Genomic DNA, 23091 nt, shown 5'->3' on the forward strand with positions numbered 1-23091 from the left:
GAAACAGAAGTGCAGGAAAATCTGTCTTTCATAGTTTCAAACTGGCTTAAAAATACAAGTGTTGCCTGAAGTACAGAGGTGAAAGTGATGAATGTTAAGTGGATATTTTTCCACTTTAACTGACTGATCAGAACAGTATTTACAAACCCCCAACTGATGTCTTGAGGTGATAAATCAACACCAAAGGAGCACATTTTAAGCACATTTATCATCAAGACAAACAGGCTATTCTGAACATGATTGTTTTTTATTCATTATTTTAGCTCACCTCTATGCTTGGATATTGTCAATGCTAATAATATCTGTATAAGACTTCTCAATATTTAATGCTCACAGCTTGTCTATTGCATACTGATGAGGTTAAGATCACATGTTTGCTCTCCAGAGGGCCAGCTAGCTTTCCAAAAAAGAGGTTCTATTTCACACTGAAGCCTGACCCCAGTCAGCTTCCTTATAAATAGCTGTTGTTGGTTTCAATGTCATAAAAAGCACAGAATTACACTTTTAAGGGAGATTAGGGCCAAGATAGTCTTAACAGACTTGCCCAATGGCATTGCATCTTGTAATTAGCAGAGGACACCCAGTATCGTAGAACATGATAATTCATCATCTGTATGACTCAAGGAATATGCAGGCCAGTCCACCAGGTCAGTGTCATAGTGCCACATTCAAACAGCACAATGTAAAAGATAATCTTACCTGTTCATTCTCCTCTTCATCACTACTTAGCTTAAGGTCATCTTCTAGCATTCTGGAGGAAGGAACAAAGAGGTACAGATCCTTAGCAAATTCAAAATAATTTACCAACAAGATATATGAATTCCTTTAATGTTTCAGTAATAAACCTATTTGACTTAGTAACTTAAAAAAGTGTTCATTCTAAGGCCTTTTCCTGTGATGCACTTAGACGTAACAAATTGTCACATCATCAAAATTAACCCTCCTAATAGTCATAGGATAGATGAGCTGCTTTTCCTTGTGAAATTTAATCCCACTATTATTTGTTTGGTGTTTTCCATGTGGCAGGTGCTGTGCTCTGTCTCCATTTCCATTCATGGTAAATGGAATCAAAGGGCAAGTAGAACTCTGCGGAGAGCTATGCGTGTGAGCAACAGCTGCTTAGGTCTCCACCAGCCAGAGCTCCGGAGAAGACATCTGCCTGAAGATCCTGCTGGATAAGGAAAACCAAATAGGAGACCACCTTTCAAAAAGACTCTGAAGGTAACTTCCCAGTGACCCCTGAATGCCTCAGATTTGTATGACAGACTGGGTCCATAGACGTTAAAAGTAAAAAAACTCCAAAATACTTTAAACCCTATGATTTTTTTTTAAAGCTTACATGAGGACATTTCTTCATTGTTTTTAGAAAGAGAGGAAGGGAGAGAAGAAAGGAGAGAGATAAATATCAACATGAGAGGGGAGCACTGACTGGTTGCCTCCCATATATACCTGGACTGGGGATCAACACCCAGGTCAGGGATCATACGTGTCTGGGCCAGGGATCAAACGCACCTGCTCCAGGATCGGGGATTGAACCTGCCACCTAGGTACGTGCCCTGACTGAGGATCAAACCCACAATTTTTCAGTTACAGGATGATGCTCCAACCAACTGAGCCACATGGACCAGTGATTTCTGATGATGGTAAAATGATATTCTTATCAGCATTGCTGAATTGTTTCTTTATAGAATAGTAGTTTTCAGATTAAGTCATTTTGAAAGAAACCTCACTTAGGGGCACACTCTAGGACATACATGACTGCAGAGCTGTTCTGTTGGAGGCTGGGAAAGTCTTTTTCTGATGAACTCTGGGGGCCAGAGATCCGTCCAAAGGCCCTTTAGCCCATGTGCCCGAAAGGCTTCTCTCCTCCTTGAAGTCACTTTCCAAAAACTGTCCCCTAAAAGGCGTTTGAATCCTTTAAAAGCTAATTATAGTCCTATCATCAGTGTTATTTCTCTGAATATTTCAATAAGTCATTTCAGTGACTTTTGGGGTAAGCTTGGGATAAAGACCTGCAAGGACAGGACATGGGCAGAGTTCTGCCCAACCAGCTTCATGCTTGGGGCAATTCACTTAACTTCCTGGCCCTAGCCCAGTTTGCAAAATGAAGGTGATTCTGGCCAATCTCTAAGGTCCAATCCTGCTTTAAATTCCATAAGTCTAGGAAATAAATTCGCCCCCATTTTGTAAAGTAGGAAAACTCCTGTATTGAGGAATTGCTACGCAATTTTGGCGTACCTCTGAAGCCATAAACATTATGACGCCATGTGTGTCTCCTCACAGGCTACGGCTATTGTGCCAGTAGCAAGAAGTCTCACTTGCTGCTTATTTAAACGTCAGGCAAGCAAACATGACATCAGCAAAGACTTTAGAGCTATGCTCCCAACTGCTATGTCCATCTGGCATGTCATTCATTTTCCTCGACTATAGGAACTTGTACACCAGGCTTCAAAGACAAGAGACACTGTGGTGACTTATTAGGGCATTGTTTGGGAAGAGCCTAGGAAGGGGACTGTTTTCTTTGTTCTGGAGTTCCTGGGGACTAGCACAGTGAAGACACATAGCATAATACTAGTTTGTGGGTTGGGCTGGGGCACCTTCTTCAAGACTATTTTCCTACCAGAAGGACCACATGCCTTTCTTATGAAAAATGCCAGAGGAGCAGGGCCGTTTCTCATCTCTATCCCTTACTCACTCTTCTGGGGCAAACTGCCAACTGCAATTTTGTTGAATCTCACAGGCTGCCCTTTGAGCACTGGGAGTTCTAAGTGTGGGTGGTCCTGTCAGTGGGTAGAGAAAGGGAGGGGAGAACACACACAATCGTCATTAACAACCCCCTTGTTACATGGAAGTCACGTCAGGGAGACTGAGAAGTTTCATCTTCATATGGGCCATCGTGTGCACAGATCTGAAGGCCACTGTCAACCAGAGGAGGAAACCCCAAAACACCCCAAAGCAAGGGATCTTAGCTTGGCTGCAAACCAGCCATGTGACTCGTCACCACATGAACTTGGCACTGCTGAAAGTAACCACAACAGTAAAAACAGTGTGTCAGGGCCTCTTTTAAGGTGGAGAGTTCAGCTCAGTTTTGTTTATTTTAAACATGTGCTAAATGTGTAGACACATAAGTGCATTTCTGGTCAAATCTCACACTGCCTCTCACATCCCCTGATCCCAGGCAAGTTGCACCTCTGGACCTTGGCTTTGTTATGTCTATAACGAGACTCATCCACCTGGTCATCATTGCCAGAAGAAAAGCAGCCAAGATCCACCTTGTTTTGTGATAGTAATCATTCTACCACTGAATCTCTCTCTCATATATAAAAAAAGAGTTTATTGTGTTTCTGGCTAATATCTAAAAACTGAGGATCGAATGTAAAAATATTATGTATTCAAGAGAGACTTCAAGAGAAGTTAGAATCCAATTAAACTTCAGAATATCTTGGAGTCTGAGGAAATGGAGATGGGAACATTAAGTCCAATAGACACAACACACAGCATTCTGCATATGCTGCTGTTCCCAACACATGTGGCCCAGGCCAGGACAGTCACTACCAGCCTGAGCAAGCCCCCCATCCCTAAACAGACATAATGCTCAGATAACTGAGGCTCAGGTCTTCCAAGAACACGACCTGGCCCTTCTGCTTTGTTCTGATGGTCACAGCACAGAGTCTCCATGACTCAACTTCGAAAGCACAGCACTTGTTTCCATTCACTATGCTCTTCAAGTCTGGTTTAACATTCATGAAGTGCACACTTTAATCACTTCTTGGCCCTTTGGCTAAGATCAAATGTAGCACAAAGTGCCCACTTTTAATGCTGGAAATATCCAAGTGGCCTGTGAGAGAGCCTTAGGAGGAGCTAAAGTGTATCTGAGGTTATAGCTGAACAACCAAACACGGTTAGAGAAGAAAAGAGAACTGTGACACCCACAGCATCCCGAGAACTGTCAGTTGTTTGGCGCATGGCAAGGAGAAGAGGCCTGGCTGCCTCCACTGAAACATGTCAATGTCACTGCTGTAGTTGTGCCCCCAGCTCTGATCCCACCCACGTGACAACATTTTTATCATCTGTTTTCAAAAGGAAACAGACTGGCACTGGTGTATTAAATAAGAACAAACAACAAACAAAAGTTTTAAACCAAGAGTAAAAGAATATGCCAACTAAGTGTTGGTTAGGCCATTGGGTATGGGTGGGGGAATCTCTGACTACATTTTGAAAAAAGAAGGACGGCAAAGACTGATGCTTGGAAGGGCTGAGGACAGTTTGGGATGGGTCATCTGCACATAAGTACAGGGTCTGGCATGCACGGGTCACACCCCTAACCCATACATAAGAGCACCATGGACCTTCAGCTGATGATCCCACCCACCCGGAGCCCCTCCCCTTCACATCTTTTAGAACCCTCTGAGGTGATCAAGCTCCGATCAAATAGTAGCAGCTCTCAAGGTTGAATGAATGTTCTGGCCAAGCCTGCTGAGCACGTTCTAGACATGGCCTCATTCTCCCCATAGCAACCCTTCTGAGGTGAGCACTGATGGGCAGCAGGCTTGGTGGTCAGAGCACGGGTTCTGGAGTCAGACTGCCCAGGATGAGTCTGACATTCAACTAGCCAAGTGACTGGACACCTGCCTGCAAGGGTTTTCAAGAACAGTCACTGCACAATCCTTGGGAAGTGCTGAGCACAGAACCTGGTACAGAATAAGCATTCAATAGATGTTCACTTTTATTAATATTCCTTTTACCTTTGAGGGTAATGCCTTGGAACATTTAAGAAATTTGCTTGAGTAACAATTTAGGAGACAAAGATGTTTCTGCAATAAAGCCTTAAAACTAAACCCTTTTTGAAAAGAAAAGATGACATTCTCTAGGGGCTGTGGAGGGGGATATATATTTTAGGTTACAACTGATGTCATGGTTGACCGTTCTGATGTGACTGTCTAGAGAGGACAGGAAACATGTCCGTCAGCCTGAGTGTACCAGGAGATATGCCCTGGGAGCCTATCTCTCAGAAGGACCTATTGCCTGATGACAACAGGGACATTGAAATAAAATAGACAATAAGATCAAACTTCGAAAATTAAGCCAAACAGCAGAGGTGCAGCCAGCAGTGCAGAGAAACCTGGATTTACACCCGAAACACCTGAGGAGTTGTCGAACTGCTGTCAGGAGCATGTCAAGTAAGTACCTGATGGTGACTTCCCAGTGAAGTCTGCCAGGTAACTGAGACCTGAAACATGTAAGGGATTTAAGCAGGATTTTTTCTTTAACATGCAGTTAGGTGTTTGAGATTCTATCCATTTTTCACTGGGAAACTGTGTCAGACAGGTTTCTTAGGATTATTGTCTCAGGCACATTATAATATGCCTTCAAACACCTGGGGCAAGGATCATAATGTTTTGAGCCATGGGCTGAGGGGTCTGAGTTTTGTACAGAGAGAGAGGTCCTTGCATGAACTGTGTAGAAGAAAGGGTGTGATGGGAGTTAGCTCAGATGTTAAAAAAGAAAAATCAAGTACAAACATTTCCCCTTGAAGTCTGCCAAGTGCCACCTCGGGTGGACCTCTCTCTGAAAGTGGAGGATGAGTGGAAACTCTGCCTCCCAAACCTTTACTAATTCACTTGTGCTCACTGGGTGGTGGGCAACTCTCCACGGAAAGCACTTGTCTCCCAGAGCTGGTTCCCCTCACACATTACATTCAAACCAGGCTTGAGGTTGTAACCATTTTTAAGTGCCTTAAAATTGTGACACTCTGATGTATATAATTCTAAGAGAACCCAATTGCCTCATCTGAAGATATCTTCCTTCAGTAGCTCTCAGAAAAGAAGGAATTCAATACAATCCCAGCAACTTTAATATTTGATTATGGTAACTTCCCTATCCATGTACATCATTTTTAATTGAGCCGTAGACAAATTCATGTTGTAGCTGGTGCTTACATTTTCAGGCCCCCAAATTTCTCAGGAAGCAGAAGTGGTAACCTGCCCTTAACAGAGGGCCAACTGTGTCCCATTCTCCTTTGTATCTTACACAGGTATTGCAAACAGGCATGTTACCTGCAAATGTAATGGCAGTCACTTCACAGAGCAGTGGTTTTTAATTAATAGGATTTCCCTCAAATTACTTGTCATTTGGGACCCTTAACAGATCTGAAGACTTTAGTCCTTTAAAATTCATTTCATTTAGGTATACCTTAATGGCTTTTTAAAAATATGCTTTATTGATTATGCTGTTACAGTTGTCCCAATTTTTTTCCCTTTGTTCCCCTCCACCCAGTGATGCCCCCCCTCCAATTGTGCCCTCCCCTTAGTCCATGCCCATTGGTAGTGCATATAGTTCTTCTCAACATCTTCCTGTCTACTCCACTCCCTCCTACTGTGCTTTTTAATTTCTCTACCATCTTCCCGCTGACCTCCTTGCAAAATGTTCCCCATGACTATAATTCTTTTCCCACTCTTGTTGCCTACTTAGTTTGCTTTTGTTTCGATTCCCTGACTTCTGTTGTTGGTTGTTGTGATACAGTTTTCATTTTAATGTTCATAGTTTTGATCCTCTTTCTCCTAAACAAGTCCCTTTAACATTTCATATAACAGTGGTTTGGATCTGATGAATTCCTTCAGTTTTACTTTGTCCTGGAAGCACTTTCTCTGCCCTTCTACTCTGAATGACAGCTTCTCTGGATAGAGTAATCGTGGCTGTAGGTTTCTGCTTTTCATTACTTTGAATATTTCTTGCCAGTCCCTTCTTGCCTGCAGTTTCTTTTGAGAAATCAGCTGACAGTCTTATTGGAACCCATTTGTACATAATTCTCTTCTTTTCTCTTGCTGCTTTTAAGATTCTCTCTTTATCCTTAATTTTTGACTTTCTGATTATAATGTGTCTCGGTGTGGTTCTCCCTGGGTTCATTATTTTTGGAACTCTGTGCTTCCTGGACCTGTAAGTCTATTTCCTTCCCCAAGTTACGGAGGTTCTGCTTCATTATTTTTTCACATAATTTTTCAATTTCTGGTTGTTCTTCTTCACCTTCTGGCAACCCTGTGATTTGGATGTTGGCCTGCTTATCGCTATCCCATTGGTTTCTGAGCCTCTCCTCATTTTCCTCACTTTTTGTTTCCGCTTTCTGCACTGGGTGACTGTTCCTTCCCTATATTCTGATTTGTTGATTTGATCCCTGGTTTTCTTTCCCTCACCACTAGTTTTGTATGTGTTTTCATTAATTTCAGCAGGACTGGCCATCATGCCTTCCCCATCTTGTTTAAGATCTGCTGTTAGGTCTGTAAGCATTTTTATAACCAAAGCTCTAAACTGTGCCTCAGAAACATTTCCTATCTGCTGAGCCGTTAGATTAGATAGTTGCTGTCTGGTCAGCTGCGTGATTGGGATTTCTATCATGATCTGTGCCATCCTGACAGATTTGTGTTTATCTTTGCTTCCTGGGCAGGGCTGTCACAACTCCTACACTGTAGGGGGTAGAGTCCCGTGAACTTGTGACTACTGGGCGGCCCGTTTCACCACACTCTGGCACTTTGTGTGGAGGCTGGGGTCCAAGATGGATTCCTGCCATTTACTCTCTGCTGAGAGACTGGGAGCCTCCTCCTCCAACCCCACATCCTCTGACCCTCACAGTCCAAGGCAATGGGGGTCTGCCTTCCCCAGTGTTGGAATTACAAGCTGATGGGTCTGGTCTGCAGACGGGGGTGCTCCCCAGGTGCTTCTCGTCTCCCCTTAAATATGGGTGTCTGTGCTTACCTCTGTCCCGTCGCTGTCGCCACAGCTACAGCCGCCAGCACAGCTTGACTTCTCCACCCCGGATTCGCCCCTCCTACCTGTCCAGATGAGCACCACTTCTTTATAACTTCATACATTGGACTTCCATGTAGCTTTATTTTCTGGAACTTCTGGTTATTTCTGGTTTTACGGTAGTTGTATTCCTTCTTTGGAGGGAGATGGAGCATGTCAGTCTAGGCCTCCATCTTGGCCCGAAGTCCATTGTCTCTATCTTAATGGCTTTTTAAAAATATGAGTTTTAATTGGGCTATTTGATTTTCAGATTTGTTTCCATAGCTGGTGGTGTTACTATCTCCTATTTGAGATTTAAAGCCAAAAACAAATGTTTATGAGTCCCCATTAAAAATGTTCATTTATGCAAATATCTATTCTAGCAATTAGCAGTGCATGATAGCCTACGTGGCATGCAAGCACACCCCTCTGAAGGTATTCCCCAAGCTGCCATCTCTACTGCTTGGAACACAGGAGGTGAAGTTATGTAACTCATATCATTCTTTCTAAAGTCCACTGCTCTGTCCAGGTCAGTGCTACCACCTCCCTGGGCTTATTTTCATAAATGGGTTACCACCTTCCTCTCTGCATTTGTTTAGAAGAATTTAGCTCATGCCATTCCAGTTAACTGGAAACCAGGAAGTCCAGGATAGGCTCACACTGGGGGATTGGTGATGTAGTATGTCCAAGACATGTGAAGTATCTTAGTCTGGAAGCAGATGGAGAAATCAGGAACAAGACAAAAGGGTGGTCTAGGTGGCCCAAGAGTTCCCCACTCTGATGTTTTCCTACCCAGGGTGTCATAGCTACATCTTTTGAAGCAATGGTGAGTCATAGGAAGATGGCGTTTTCTCACACATACCTCCTTCCTGGACTTCTCTTTCCAGGGTCTGGTTGTCCATGAAATCACAAAAGACCTTTTGATTCTGCCATGTTCATTCTGGGGCAAAGGTACACTGTAGCTCTTCTGTTTGTGACCTTAGTTTTTCTTAAGGACAATAGGCTCCAATGGTCTTTTCTCCCATTTATAAACTGAGTCCACCTGCTACCTTCTACACAGGTCTGTCTTCTCTGGGAGACAGAATCTCATTGCCTACCATTTAAGATCCTCAAAAAAAAGCAATCTCATTTAGGAAACCTGCCAAACCCGGGTGAGATATGGGATGAATGCGTATCTTCAAAACCTCAATTGAGCAATGGCCTTTCCCGATAGGACCCATATCTAGTATATTAATATAGGATAAAGGGAAATCAGAAAATGAAACTCAACCCTAATAAAAGGACATATTCAGTGGGGTTAGAGTGTGGGGCAATGGAATGAGCTCCGAAATGGCAGCCATAAGCATTTTAGTCTGAGTTCTGTCCCTAACTAGCTCTGTGGACTTTGGAAAATTTCTCTGGACATCATTTCCCCCTCCCTAAAATGAAGTCTCTCGTTGCTATGAATTCTTTGGGTCTTCACCAATGGGTGGAAAGTCTGGGAAGGCTGCTGGATAATTAAGAGGGAGCTGGAAGGAGAATCTAGCACACAGCTGCAGGTGGCCCACAGGAGGGGCCTGTTCATGAGTCATGGCCCAGAAAAATGGAACAAAACAGGAGACAGCCTTGCACATGCTGCTCCTTGTGGCAAGGAAGTCTGTACACCAGGTGCTCTGATTTGTCGGGTCCCCACTTCTCTTGGATGTAGTACAGGCACATCTCACTAAAGTGATGTGAGATATCCTAGGTGTTTTTTTTTCTCTAGCTGTGTATTTTGAAACTCTTCAGGTTGTTCCTCTTATTTGGAGTTGCAATGGCAGCTGGGGTGCCAAGCAGCCCAGAGGAAGGGCTTTGTCTGGGAGAAGTGGAATGCTGGGCCCACTTTCCTTGAACATCCCATGACTTTTTCCACTGAGAAAGATGTAAATGCCACACACAGTTTGTATGATTGTAAAAATATGAAAGCACTCCATCTTTTCCACTTGGGGCAACGCAGACCACGATTATAAAGCAGCATTCTCTGAGCATATTATACTTGAAAATTGTTTCCTCATGAAAAAAATATAGGTAAAGAGGGTTGTACAGACTTTATGATTTCTATCAAAGAAAAACTGGGGCTTTGGAAGGAGTGCTTTGATAGGGAATGCTTTCTCCTCAAAGATGGTTTTAAAATTCCTGTCCTTGTTCCTTACAAGGACTTCTAGAAAATTAGTTTCTGAACTCGATGTTCTCAGTGTTAGAGAATTAGGTTTCCAAGGCTTCATGAATTCAAGTACAGTGTGTGAAGGAACAGAACCTTTTTCTGAGAAGACACTAGAGGAGAGGTCAGAGGACCCTGTCAGGGAATAATTTTTTCTTGGCTGCATAGATTCGACAATAAGTATTTCTTTGCTCACACCTCTTTGTAGAGGAATCTGTCCCTAACCAGAAAGGAACTGAGATTTTTATGTATTTGGCTCAAGTGTGTGATGTCAAATATTAACTGCTTGTCAGTAAATTAGTAAGGGGGTTGCCTATAATGTGTGCTAACTAATGGCTTATGTACTTAATTGATAAATTTTGAGAGTAAGACTGCAATGACTCTAGAAGGATCATATGTACAGTAGGTTCAGATTTGTTTTTTGGTTCACAATACCCATTTTTGAATTTTTTTTGTGGCTATTGTTATTGACAAGTTAATTGCTAAAAGAGCTCCTAATTAAGAGGCTTATTTGAACAGATACACTGTTAGGATTAGAAAAGAGAACCAAGCATAATCTCCTAATTAGCAAATGCATGCACTTCAAACTATACCAACCTCACAAGTTGCCTGAGTAATGCATAACACAGTGGTTTAAACTTCACTGTGTGATGGAATCACTTGGGGTTTTTAAAAGTTATTGATGTCTGGTTCCCATCCCACCGCACAGTCAGATGTATTAGGTTTGGGGTGTGATCTGGGCATCCAGATTGTTTAAAGCTCCCTAAGTGATTATGATTTACAGCCAAGTTTGGAAACCACTACATAACACTGAACTGGTTAGATTCTGAACAGCCAAAAGCCTTGAATAGCTCTGAACCTTGGATAAAGCTCTAATCCCCAGAATTAGTTTGTCCATTGATAAAATGGGCTGATAGCAGAGTCTCAGATAAGACAATAAAGGTGAAAGCACAATGTGAAGTGTCAAGCCTCGTAGGGTTTTGCGTTACTTGGGGTGCTCAAATACTGATTCATGGGCTTCAACCCCAGAGATTCTGATTTAACTGGACTTGGATTGGGCACAGGCATCACAGATAAATCTATTATTGACCTGCATTCTCAGATAAATCTATTGTTCAGCGAGGGCTGAGAACCACTGTCTTAATTCCAAGTGAACTATCACCTTCTCCTTAAAGCCATCTCCAATCTACAGGACAGAATTCCTCAGGTCTTATCTAACTTTGCACAGATTTAGTGTATTGCGCTAGGATCGTCTATCAATTGGCTCTACCTTTCCCGCATCTGCCTTTTGAATACTGGCAGGGGAGGGGTGTGTTTCCTCAATGCCTAAGACAAGACACAAACCCATCCTTACTAATAAGTTAAGGAATTCTCTCAGGGACACTCAGTTGCCAAATCAAATGAACATCTTTGTTTCTTTGTCTTGTTTGATCACTCTGATTTTTGTGAAGTTGATGTGACACTCCTTCCTTGATGTGCTCCTTGCACAGCTTTTCTAACTCTAAAGGTTCTCTTCATCTTTGACTTCTGGTTTCCTTCTTGCATTTATGCCTTCCAGCCACTCTTCACAAGTCAATGTTATCCAGGCTCCTGCCCTCAGTTCTCTTCTCTTCTGCACCTTTTCATCTCTTCATCTCCTCCCAAGGATGACATCTATGACCTTGTCCTCCAAGTGCCCACTCCACACCCTGGGGATCTCTGCACTGTGGCTTCCCAGAGACTAGAGCCCATATAGTTTAGCTGATCTCATTGGACATCTTCAGCCTCTAGTAAAATGCCAGGCACAGAATAACCATACAGTAAGAATTTGTTGAGCAAATAAATCATCTCCATATGAATGTGCCTCCACCTTGATTTGTCCCAAACCAGATCCCATTACCTCGCTACTCGAAATTCAATGCTCACTGCTGAATTCTCTATCTGGGTCTGTGGCACTGCCACTGACCTGGCCATCTGCACATGGCTTTGGACCTCCTCTCTGTCCTCCTTACAGACAGTAAAACTCTTAGATGTGCCTGCCCTATTTCTTGAGCTTTCTTTTGAACCCATCTCTTTCTCCATCCCTTATCCACACTTCCAGTTCTCAGTATCTCAGCTTACTTCCTTTCTGCAGTCCTTCTTTTGGGTCCTGTTTCCCATCTTGCTGCTGTCTACCTACAATCTAAATTCATAGGCTCGTGATGCCTGGGCTTCAGCTCACTGCGGTTGCTACCGTGTCGTAGCCCTTGAACTCAATACTGGAATAATTCAAACTATGTATAGTTCCACTTCTCTGCATCTTGGCCTGGCCTCTCATGCTGCCTGAAATACCCCTCTCTCCGTTCCCTATTCTCAGCTATTACTCACCCTTCAAATGCCCCCCCCCCCCCCCACCAAGGGGCACATCTTCTTGGTGCTCAGTGACCTTAATTAATTTCCCTCTTCTGTGCATGTCTATTAGTGCACTTGCCATCCTATGTTGTAACTGCTGCCTTCAAATCTGTCTTATCTACCTGACTTATGGTCTCTCTGAGGGAAGTTTTTGGCCTCATTCCTCTCTGTGTCCCAGCATCTGGGGGACAAAGGTATTGGTTTAATTGAAAAAAAGAAAAAGAAAAAAAGCATACCCTCCTGCATAATAGGAGCCAACACCTATAATGATACACAGATAAACCTCATCCATGGCTCTGGAGGGAATGGAATAGATTTAAAATATACCTTTAATGAACTGAGAAATAATGAGCTCAAACAAGTTATATAAAAACATTTTAAAAATCACTTAAATTTGTAATAACCACATATTTGAAAACTCATTATCTAGTAACTTAAAATAAAAAGCAGGCAGGTGCATTTTTCTACTACAGAGTCAGACCAACAACAAAAGGGTGCAGACGGGAGCTGTGGCGAGCCCAGGGCCACCCTGGGCTGAGTGGCTGCTGATGGAATGTAAGTGGCAACGCTGAAGGACACAACTGCGACTAGAATTCCTAGAGGAAGGCTGGCTATTGCATGTATAATACTTTATATCCAGCTCTTTCCCAGGAAAAATTGGGCTTTTGGAAAATACATTTTGGCTAATGATATCTTTATATTTTTTTACAAGAAAATTTAACTTGTATTTTGACGAGTTTCTACACAGGCACAGTGGAGTTTTTAATTTTATATACTTTTTCATTTTTTCTTGGTGGAGAAGGTGGAAACAGAGAGGGCCAGGAGTAGTGACCAGGGTTAGAATGAAGACGCCAGTGTGCTGTGCGACGTGTCAGGAGAACTGGGTGTGCATCCCTCTGAGTGTCCCAGTTGGCACAGAAGGCAGTGACAAAAAGGTATGTGAGAAATGTGTGTTTAAGGGACTCACGCTCACTTTGATGGGATGCTGTTTGGAGGCTAAAAAGCCAGTGCCTTAGGAAACCTAAGGCCCAGCAGGTCCTCTCTAGCTCTGTCGGAGCCTTCCTTCGTGCCTTTTTTTCTTCTCCATCAAATGAATCTTAACCAGAATTTCTTTAACTACCAACCTGCCATACACTCCTTGCTTCAGAAAAGTTTCAGGCTGCCAGATTACCAAGGCTGGTCTCCAAAACGTGCCCAGCTAGTGCGCACACCTTCCAGGCTGAGTCAGATGTTTAGGGGGAAATTTAGAATCTCATTTGTCATTGAGAGCTCTGTATAAGATCTTTGAATATATCTATGCCCAAATTATTTTCATGAAAAATACAGATCCCATAATAAAAGTCTGCCAAAAATGTGTGCACCTGCTGAATCTGTGTGGCCTGTAGTTTGGGACAGTGTTATTTTGGAGCACCCAGTGATGCTGATGTTCTTGTGCTCTTGTCCCCAAAGGAATCCTCCACTCAAACCCTGCGAAGGGACTCAGACCACGAATAAGCTTTGGAATCAGGAAAACCCTCTAAAAAGGGATTTCAGAGGCAATGAGGCTTTGGCGACAATTGAGACGAGGGTTTATAAACTTCCATTGTTGTTGGCACACCTCAACGCTTTCTTCAAAGGAAAACCTGTGCAGGAAAGCAGGGGCCTCAATCAAGCCTCATCAGCCAATTGCCCCTCCCACCAGGAAACAGCACGGTGACAGTGCGAATGGGCACCTTGATGTCAGTGAGAGGGCGCTGGATGGGTGGACGAGCCAGATTCTAGGAAATAAGTGTTTTTTCTAGCCCCAGATATTGCAAAAGCTAGATGTGCCCAAATCTGAATTTCATATGGAATTATTTTACATACCACCAGGATTTCTTATCTAGTATCATCATTTACAGTAATTATACATTTTTTTCTATTAAAGGAAAAAACGTATGCCTTTTTTAGAGATCAAGGTGATTTTAACCAAAGAAAATTAACGAGTTGGTGAGTATTCCAGTGATGGCATTGACTCCTGGATCCTGAAATGGGTCAGTCTTGGGTTCACTGCTGGTTTCTGGGTAATAGGAAATGGCCGCTGCCTGCTCCCAGGAATGACTCTTTTTGTCCTGTGATATCAGTACTTGTTTCTGTCTTTCCTTATTACTGAAAAATGAAGTGATTAAAATTTTTTTTTAAAGAATAAACATGACAGCTGGTGATTTTGGTACCTTATTTATACTCTAACTTCGTAAATAAAAAAAGCGCCTCTTTCATTCCCACTGCATTGTTATTTCCATTGTTAAGGTATCTTATATAAAATCCAGCCTTTTCACTGTGTAAACACATATTTCTCATTCCTCAATGATTTTCAGAACTCTCTAGCCAAGAAACTGGAGATGGGTGCTTCAGACTTTCAAAGGATTTTATCAACTCAGGGTCAAATTCTGACTGAAGAAAGATCCATTCGGTTACCCTTGCCCCCCTAAACATGCAGCAGGTACAAAGATGGGGCACAGTTAATGTGGGTCATGAGCAGGTGGTCACACTGGTAGCCTAGAGGAACGTGAATGAGTGATGTCCCGTCTTTACATTGCAGCCTTTTTTAATTGCTTGGTGACCTGGTGGGGACAGTGACTGTCAATTTCCTTCTCTATAAAGGAGCAAAGGAAATACTCTCTACGAACTATTATATTTGAAAAACAGTATGTGTACAAAGGCTTCTGTACTCCCAGGAATAAAACATTATCAAAGTTATCATTTGGTTTTGTGACATCCTGCATTGTATAACTATGCAATGTATCTATTAAAGCCTTGAACCTCCCTTTCAAATAGCCTCAAAGGGCAGCTCTTTGAACTGATCCAGCACCCTGGCTCATTTTTGCTGCTGATGCTCATAAATTATTTGCTGCCTCCTCTGCTCCATCCTGCTGTTTCATATGACTGGGTCAACCTTTCCTTCACAAGTTTGGGGTATTGTTTAGACTTTAGTCTAATTGTTAAGATTTATTCTAGAAAGTGGCTGAAGGCTTTGGTACTTTGGCAACTAGAAAGAAAAGTTACATTTCTGGGCCAGGAGCAGGCACATATCAGTACCTCCTCAACAACCTTCAGAGGTCCAACATGTCTGCTTATATTAAAGCTTTTAACCCCTGAAGTTATAGTGTGATGCAGGAAGTCACTGACACCTGTACTAGAAAAAGTGAGACTTCTACCTTTGTCACTTACTAGCTCTATGGCCCTGAGTAAATTAGTCTTTTTAGGCCTCCACTTCTGAATGGAAATTGAGAATGAATAATATACAACCCTTCAACTTTAAAGGATTATTGGGGACTTGAATAAGATAATGTAGACAAAATTATTCTGCAAATTTTAAAGCACAGAATAAATATGATGGATTATGATGGTATAAGCTCAGAGCCTTGTATCCAGTAGGATTGCACTAGATGGGAATTGAATGGAAGGGCTACCAAATAACTACTAATTCCTGGCAACTTGACATGTAGCCCAGAGTCGAGGGAGAGGAGGAAGAGTTGGAGACTACATTTGGGCTCAGCAGTCTCCAATCAGCTTTCCTAATTGACACAGGGATGAAAACAATGAACTTCATCATCTAGTTATATGTTTCTAAGGTATCAGTTCAAATGACAAAAGACAGGGAACACATTTTATTCTAGCAGGTGGTATCCTTTAGGTATCCCCTGAGCCCACTGGAAAGGCAGGCAACAGGTCAATCCTCATTAACTACCTGGAAAAGACAGAGACCAGGTGAGGAAGCAGGAAGCTACCATCTCTGTTCCTTCCTTCTCCTGCCCCTTCCCCCACATCCTGCCACCTGCCCCACTGCCTCTTCAGCATGCTGCAGACAGAGCCCATGCTGCTCTGCTCTCCTGTGTCTCATTCTGCTTGCGCCTGTAGCCAATTTCGTTCACTTTTGCCCTTAATCCTATTGTTCACTGTGGTTCCCGGTACTTCATCTCCCCTTGTTGAGGTCAGAGACCATATTTCAAATGTCTTTTAAGTCCCATCAGTCCTTGTCTGAGGGCTGAGCCCATAGCAGGTGATAAAACACCTGCTGATAAGGAGCCTTGACATTTGCTAAGGAGTGGAAACTGGTCCTAAGGCTGTGGGATCCTTCAAAGGACCTAAACGAGGACAATGACCTGATGAGACCCATCTTTCTGAAAGATGATCTTTGAGGCTGCCTCAAAGACCGGGTAAGGGGAGTCAGATTTTAAGGAAGGGAAAACTGCTTCAGGCCCGCCAGCCTTACTTGAAACCTTCCAGTCTAGATGTGTTTCAGGATCCACAAGTTCTTTTGTAATTCAGAAAGGCAAACTGATGCCTATACCACACATTACACAAAACCCCAGGCAGGCTTTGGGGCAGTCTACTGAGTAGGTAGTCACAGGAAGTGAGATCAAAGCCATAAGTAGCTTTCAGTCAGGTCTACCAAATGAGTTTTTAAGTTGGGAGCTTTTTAAATTTCTGGACTGAGGAAAAGAGACTGTGGGTCAATATTGTAAAGAAAAGCCTTCTAAGGAGAATGGGTCTTGTTAACTAAAGACTCTTGTGTGTTCCGCTGAGCACTTCGAGGGAAGTCAGTAGGGAGGTCAGGTTGAGGAGCTGCTCAGCCCAACAGAAGGAGAGGTTTGGGAGTGTGAGGCTGTCCTGGAGGGAGGGTGGGGCTGAGGAGGCGAGCTGGGCAGAGGTGAGGAGAGGGGAGCAGGCAGCTGGCCACAGACTGGTGCTAGCTGTGCTGAAGCTACCCAAGGAAGTCAGGGTGAGACCCCTGAGTTGGGGGCAGCTGGACTTTGAAGAACAGGAATGCCTAAAAATCAGTTTGAAATAGTCTGCATTGCTTTTTATTAGCCCCCCTGCCCTTCCCCATCCTACATCTTGGTCAATTGTCTAGAATAGTATTGTCCAATAAAAATATGAGCCATCTATTAATTAAAAACTTTCTAGTAGCTATGTTTTAAAAGTTTAAACTCACTTTAATAATATATTTATTTAACCCAATATACCTCCAAATATTATAATTTCAACATGTGATCAATAATTACTAATGATTTTTCTCTTTTGGTATGAAGTGTTGAAATCCAGTGTGTCTCTTACAGCCCATCTCAGTTCAGATTCACCTGTGCCTGGTGGTTCTGACGGGACAGCGTAGCCCCGGATCCCAGAGCCAGGCTAGCCTTTCTCACCTCAGGGATCAGGCCCAGCCCTCTGCTCTTCACTGGGTGGACTCCAAGGTGGGCCCCAAGTGTCCCCGGTTCTCTCAACTGTGTGAAATTTGCCTCAATTCAATTAGCTTCCCAACAACCAGGGGATTTGGTACCAAGTACCTATATATTTTAGCGAAAACATTGTTTTTAGTCAGATCTTTAGAGGTAGACTAGAGGTATGCCCTTAAACCACAACAAGAAAACCTGGGAAATATATTTTCTTATTAAAAACTATGGCTTTACCTGCATCCCCATAGCTACACAGGAAGGAGGAGTCAGGGCTGTTGTCTCTGACTCACTTTTGTTCATTATAAATGAACGTGTCTAGTTTCACAACAGAGCATTGCACTTCCCTTTTTCACTGGTAAGAAATGGGATTTCATTTGTAATGTGTAATTCTAGGAATTCGTGGGCACTTATAAGCACTTTAATGCCATAAAACAAGGAGCTGATAGAGAAGCCAAGATAAAGTATCTCTAAAAATAAAGATCAATCACAGAGCCATTATCCCCAGCCAAAGACCTTCCCAGAATCTGTGAAAAGATTACTTGTGTGGGGGAAGCACCCCAACCACTCCAACAGGGCACTTACTAAACATCAGTCACCCACTCCCATGGAGGGCACTTTACAAGCTGAGGGACTCACACACAGTTAGCTGTCCAACCCATTCAAATAAAATTGATCTTATTTATTTATTTATTTATTTATTTATTTATGATGGGGTGCAGATAAAATTCTCAAATGAATTGCCTGAGAAATCAATTTGACATATTATCACATAAAATCTTGGTTTTTTTGAAGAATGGTAAAAGGTTTCATCAACATAGCTTCATTCTCTCCCATGTCACACCAACATCCCAGCACAATGCATCAAAGCTCAGGCGGGCTTATATACAGGAAGCCAAAATCACAGCATCTTAAGCTGAAGAGTATGCAATTTCAAGCGGGATTATCCTATGCTTCTATTATTTAAATGAAAAAGGTCTAAATCAGGGTGTGCATCAACAATCTAGACAGATATATCGGCATCTACTCAGTCTTCTACAAAAGGAGAGAATCAAGTTATACTTTTTACTATACTATATTGCTCTTTCCTCTTTCCCCATCTGGTCTCTGGAAGCCCAGATCTTGACTAAGGAGAGCTCTGCCCATCTCAGAGCAGGGTGTAATTTCTAAGTACTGGTGGAATTCTTGCTGGCTATGGAGAAGGAGCTGGCCAACCCTGCTGTTCCCTTTGCTCTCCTCTTCTATCATCTATTTCTCCTGAGGGGGTGAAGCCCTTGCAACACCTTCAAGCTATGAAGACATCAGGACTCTTAACCTAAGAGAAGTAAGAGAAAGCTGGTGAGGGTGTGTTTCACAAGAGTTTGGATCAATTCCGTGATGGGTCCTTCTACCCCTTAGCTGGGTGGCAGGTGGAATTAGACGGCCTTCTGCCCATCCCTGCTCTAGGTGTATGCGTGTGTGTGTTTCATGTTGTGGACATCCTACCTTGAAAAAGAATTACAAACCTAAAGACCAACTGTTCAGAGCCCAAAGGTTTTTTTAGAGGAAGGAAAAAAAAAAAAAAAGCAAGTTTCAGGTTTATAGAGCAAATGTAGTAAGGAAGACCCATTAGTAAGATGATGAGTTAGGTTTCTGTATGTACTTCCATTGGAAAGGCTAAACTTAGTTTTAAATAAGTAAGGCATTCTGCTCTTGCAGAAAGGTCCCTGGGATAAGGACAAGAGAAAAATAAGTCCTACTAAAGACCCAGGTCCTGATAACTCTTCAGGGTCTGACAGTCTTGCAGGGGGTTCAGAGCTGAAAAGCAGCAGATCTGATGATCTGAAGTCTCCTGGTTCTGATGTTAACTACTTAGCTATAAATTTCCTTGTGGTTTCTTTATAATAGGAAGAATAAAACCAACTCTGCCTTCTTCACAGGTTGTTGCTGAAGAAAACATAATGTGATAAATAGAAAGTGCCTTGAAAAACATTGTCTTATGAACATAAATAAAGTAGTAAACAAAAACCTAACCTTGTGAATTTGCATGCTGCCGGTATATCTACCACCTGTGTCACAATGTCTCATCTATGATGTTTTATGTCTACATCTGTTATCCTTCTCTAAAACTTCTCTGCATATCCCTTGACTGTTCAAATAGAATTCCAAGTGTGTATTATCTGCAGGATTGGGCAATGGCAGAGTGCTATGTTACTCTTGGACCTCACCCAAAGTTCCAAGAACCAGACCATCTCTAAACTTTTCCCAACTTCAAAACTAGTGTAATCTATGCAACAATCTCTAGCCAGGCATCTCTCATTCTTGCTTTTGGACTTCTGTTTCAGCAGCTTAGTTGTGTTTTTAAAGCTCATTTCCCTGCCCCCAGGACTTACATGTTTTCCAACACCACTAATGAAGGAGTGCTGGAGCCAAACCGGGCATCACTTCAGTGAGCTGACTGTGCAAGAATTTACGTGTGACTCATGTCTTGAACTGCCCAGCATTGGGGCTGGGTGGCTGTCACATAATATTTGCAGCATTTACAAACTCTACCTCAATCTCAACTCTAAGCGTGTTAATCCTGGCTGACTATACTCATGTGAAAGAATCTAAGCACTGTAACTCACTTCAAGGATATGGCATTCTTGGACTTTTGATATTGAGACAGTGGAAAACTTTCATATCAGTATAGGTGCTGCCAATAATTTTTACCCATTAAAGCACTTGGCATTTTACATACTTACCCAGCAATTTCCAAGGCTCACCACTGATCAGAGTTAGCACTCTCTGCAAGGAGAGACTGCTCCACAGTGCTGATGGACATGCATTATCAGACACCAAGTTAGAACAGTTTAGGCATTTAGATGTCAGAATTTTATTATCTTCATCATATAGATGCCTTATACATTTTGTTACATTCACACCTCAGTATTTAATTTCCTTTGTGGCAATTGTAAATAGTATCATATTTCTTATTTTGGTTTCTACTTATCAGTATATAGAAATGCAACTGATTTTTGTGTGTTGAACTTGTAATTTGTAATCCTATAGCACTCATTTATTCTCGTATTTTGTAGGTTCTTTGGGATTTTCTATACACAGAAGCATGTTGTCTCCAAGCAGAGACAGCTTTATTTCTTTTCTAATATCTATGCCTTCCATTTCCTTTTCTTGCCATATTACAGTGGCTAGAAATGCCAGTACTATATTGAATAAGAGTGTGACAGTGAATATCCTTACCTTGCTCTCCATCTTAATATTCCCTCTTTCACTATTATGATGTTAGCTGTAAGAACTCCATAGGTATTCTTTATGAGGTTGAGAAAGTTCCCCTATATTTCTAGTGTACTGAGACCTTTTGTAATGAATCACTGTTGAAATTTTCCAAATGCTTTATGTGCATCAGTTGATATGCTCATATGCCTTTTCTTCCTTAGCCTATTTATAAAGACAACAATGGCTGATTATCAAATATTGAACCAGCCTTGCATACCTGGAATAAATCTCAGTTGGTCATGGTGTATTATTCTTTTATATATGGGTGGGACAAAAGTAGGTTTACAGTTGTGCATATGGAAAATAATACAATAATTAATAAATAATAATATAAGAATAAATTCTGTGTTTGTGTACTCACAACTATAAACCTCCTTTTTCTCTACATGTATATGAAAGAATAATAGTTGTTAAAATTTTATTGAAAAAAATTTTAATATTGGAAGTATTTTTAAAATTTATTTTTCCTTTTTATTGAATTTACTGGGGTGATATTGGTTAATAAAATTATATAGGTTTCAGGTGTACACTTCTATAATACATCATTTGGAAAATTTTTAATGACTAAATTAATAGGAGCTATTGGCCTGTAATTTCCATTCCTCCCTCCCTGCTTTCCTCATAGGCTGCAAAGAAATCAGGAAGTTAAGGACTGGGAAAGGGCCATTTGTCCATTTGGCCCAGCGACAAAAGGCAATGGTGGTCTCCAAGTACAAATGCCAGAAACTAGCTGTAGTGGCCAGGATGGAGGGCTTATGAGAGTCTAAAGGACTGATATATAGAGAGAGCTACAATGGTTGATACATGTGGCTGCTTTGTTTTGTTTGAGAAAATATGAGCATGTTATAGGCCCAGGCGGGAAGAGTACCTAAGAAAAGAACAAGATGGGCCTGGAGAAGGAGGGTGGGAACAGATGACTTCAGGGGCACCAGAGGAGAAGAGAATCAGGCACTTCTTCTGGGATGGAAGAGAAGCAGGCAAGATGAATAGGAGAAAGTTCAAGGTGAAAGCGATGGAAATAAAGGGTGCTGCTCCCAAAACCCTGTACACCTGACTCAATTATTTTTCCTTTAAATAAATCCCCTCCCCTTTTTGCTGAAATTAATGTGATTCAGTTAGGGCAAAGGTGATTTCCAATTCTGACTAATCATCAAAATAAATTGGGAAACTTTCCAAAAACAAGATTCCTAGGCCCAAACCCAGGCACAGTGAATCAGAATCTCTGTGGAGATGTCCCAGGAAGCTGCATTTTAAAGGTTCTTCAGTGATTGTGATGGTTAGCTAGTTTTGGAACCTCCTGAGTATGGTTTTCAACCACAGACATGTATCAGAAGCACAGGGTCAGGCACTGATTGACCAAGACTCTGGAGAGTATAGCCATTAATATTTTAAGAAGCTCCCCAGATGATCTGATGTGCACGCTGGTTAAGAATCATGGTGAGGAGATTGGGTTAAAAATATAAACTAGCTGGACAGGATACTTAAATTCCTGATTGGTTCTCTGTTATTTATGTCACCTGACAATTTTTTTTTAGTGATTTCGCCTATCAAAATAGCACCTGCTTCTAGTCTGCCTATCACAGGTCGACTGATGTGGTTCCCTGAGGCTTCTCAGTGCATGTCTGCAGGCAGTCAGGCCTGTGTGGATGCCATCTCTGGCTCTTTGGAGAGAGACTGGCTTTAGAATTTTTTGAAGCTTAAGGAATGCATACAAAACAACACTGTTCTTTCTCTGAACTAACTGCCAATGTACTTTATTAAAAACAAAACAAAAGACAATAAGATGCAGGATGAGGAAAAGATGATATTTCACAATATTAAAGAAAATATTTTCAGGCAGATTCATAATTAATTTGATTAGAAAATTCCTTGCACTGTTAGGTCAATTTTTTTTTAAAGCAGCAACAATACAACAACTATAGAACTGAGAGCCTAGCACTTAATTGTGTGGCTCTCAGGTAAGATGTAACCCCAGCCCTTTAAATGCCTCTCAAAGAAAATACAAAATGTTCTTTTATCCAGAATGATGGTACAGTCCAATTTCTGCTCCAGCAGCCTCAACAATCTTCCAAGAAGGAAACTGTCAATTCCTCTCCCCTTTTATAGCAATTCCATTTGCATACTCAACAGACAGTACAAGTTCAAAGGCCATATTCCCCAAAACATAATAATCCTACAATGAAATATGAAAGATATTAGAGTAATATGGAAATACTCTTACCCTGACGAAGGCTGGCTCCAGCTGTGGCTCAGTAAGTCAAAAACTAGTAAATTTGCTTGTAATAACATCCTAAAATTTCCAAAGGTTATTTT

At 41.9% G+C, this 23091-nt stretch overlaps 1 protein-coding gene across 1 annotated transcript in view; it reads right to left on the reverse strand.

Annotated features, from left to right (window-relative positions):
* AFF3 (ALF transcription elongation factor 3) overlaps nucleotides 1-23091 on the reverse strand; it is a 588477-nt gene that overhangs the window by 130743 nt on the left and 434643 nt on the right. Inside the window, exon 9 of the mRNA XM_090281791.1 lies at nucleotides 700-751. Coding sequence (XP_090137917.1) covers nucleotides 700-751 — 52 coding nt within the window. The remainder of the gene's footprint in view (nucleotides 1-699; nucleotides 752-23091) is intronic.

Source organism: Furipterus horrens, unplaced genomic scaffold (assembly GCF_987537825.1).
Source record: "Furipterus horrens unplaced genomic scaffold, mFurHor1.1.pri manual_scaffold_6, whole genome shotgun sequence".
NCBI classification, from domain to species: domain Eukaryota; kingdom Metazoa; phylum Chordata; class Mammalia; order Chiroptera; family Furipteridae; genus Furipterus; species Furipterus horrens.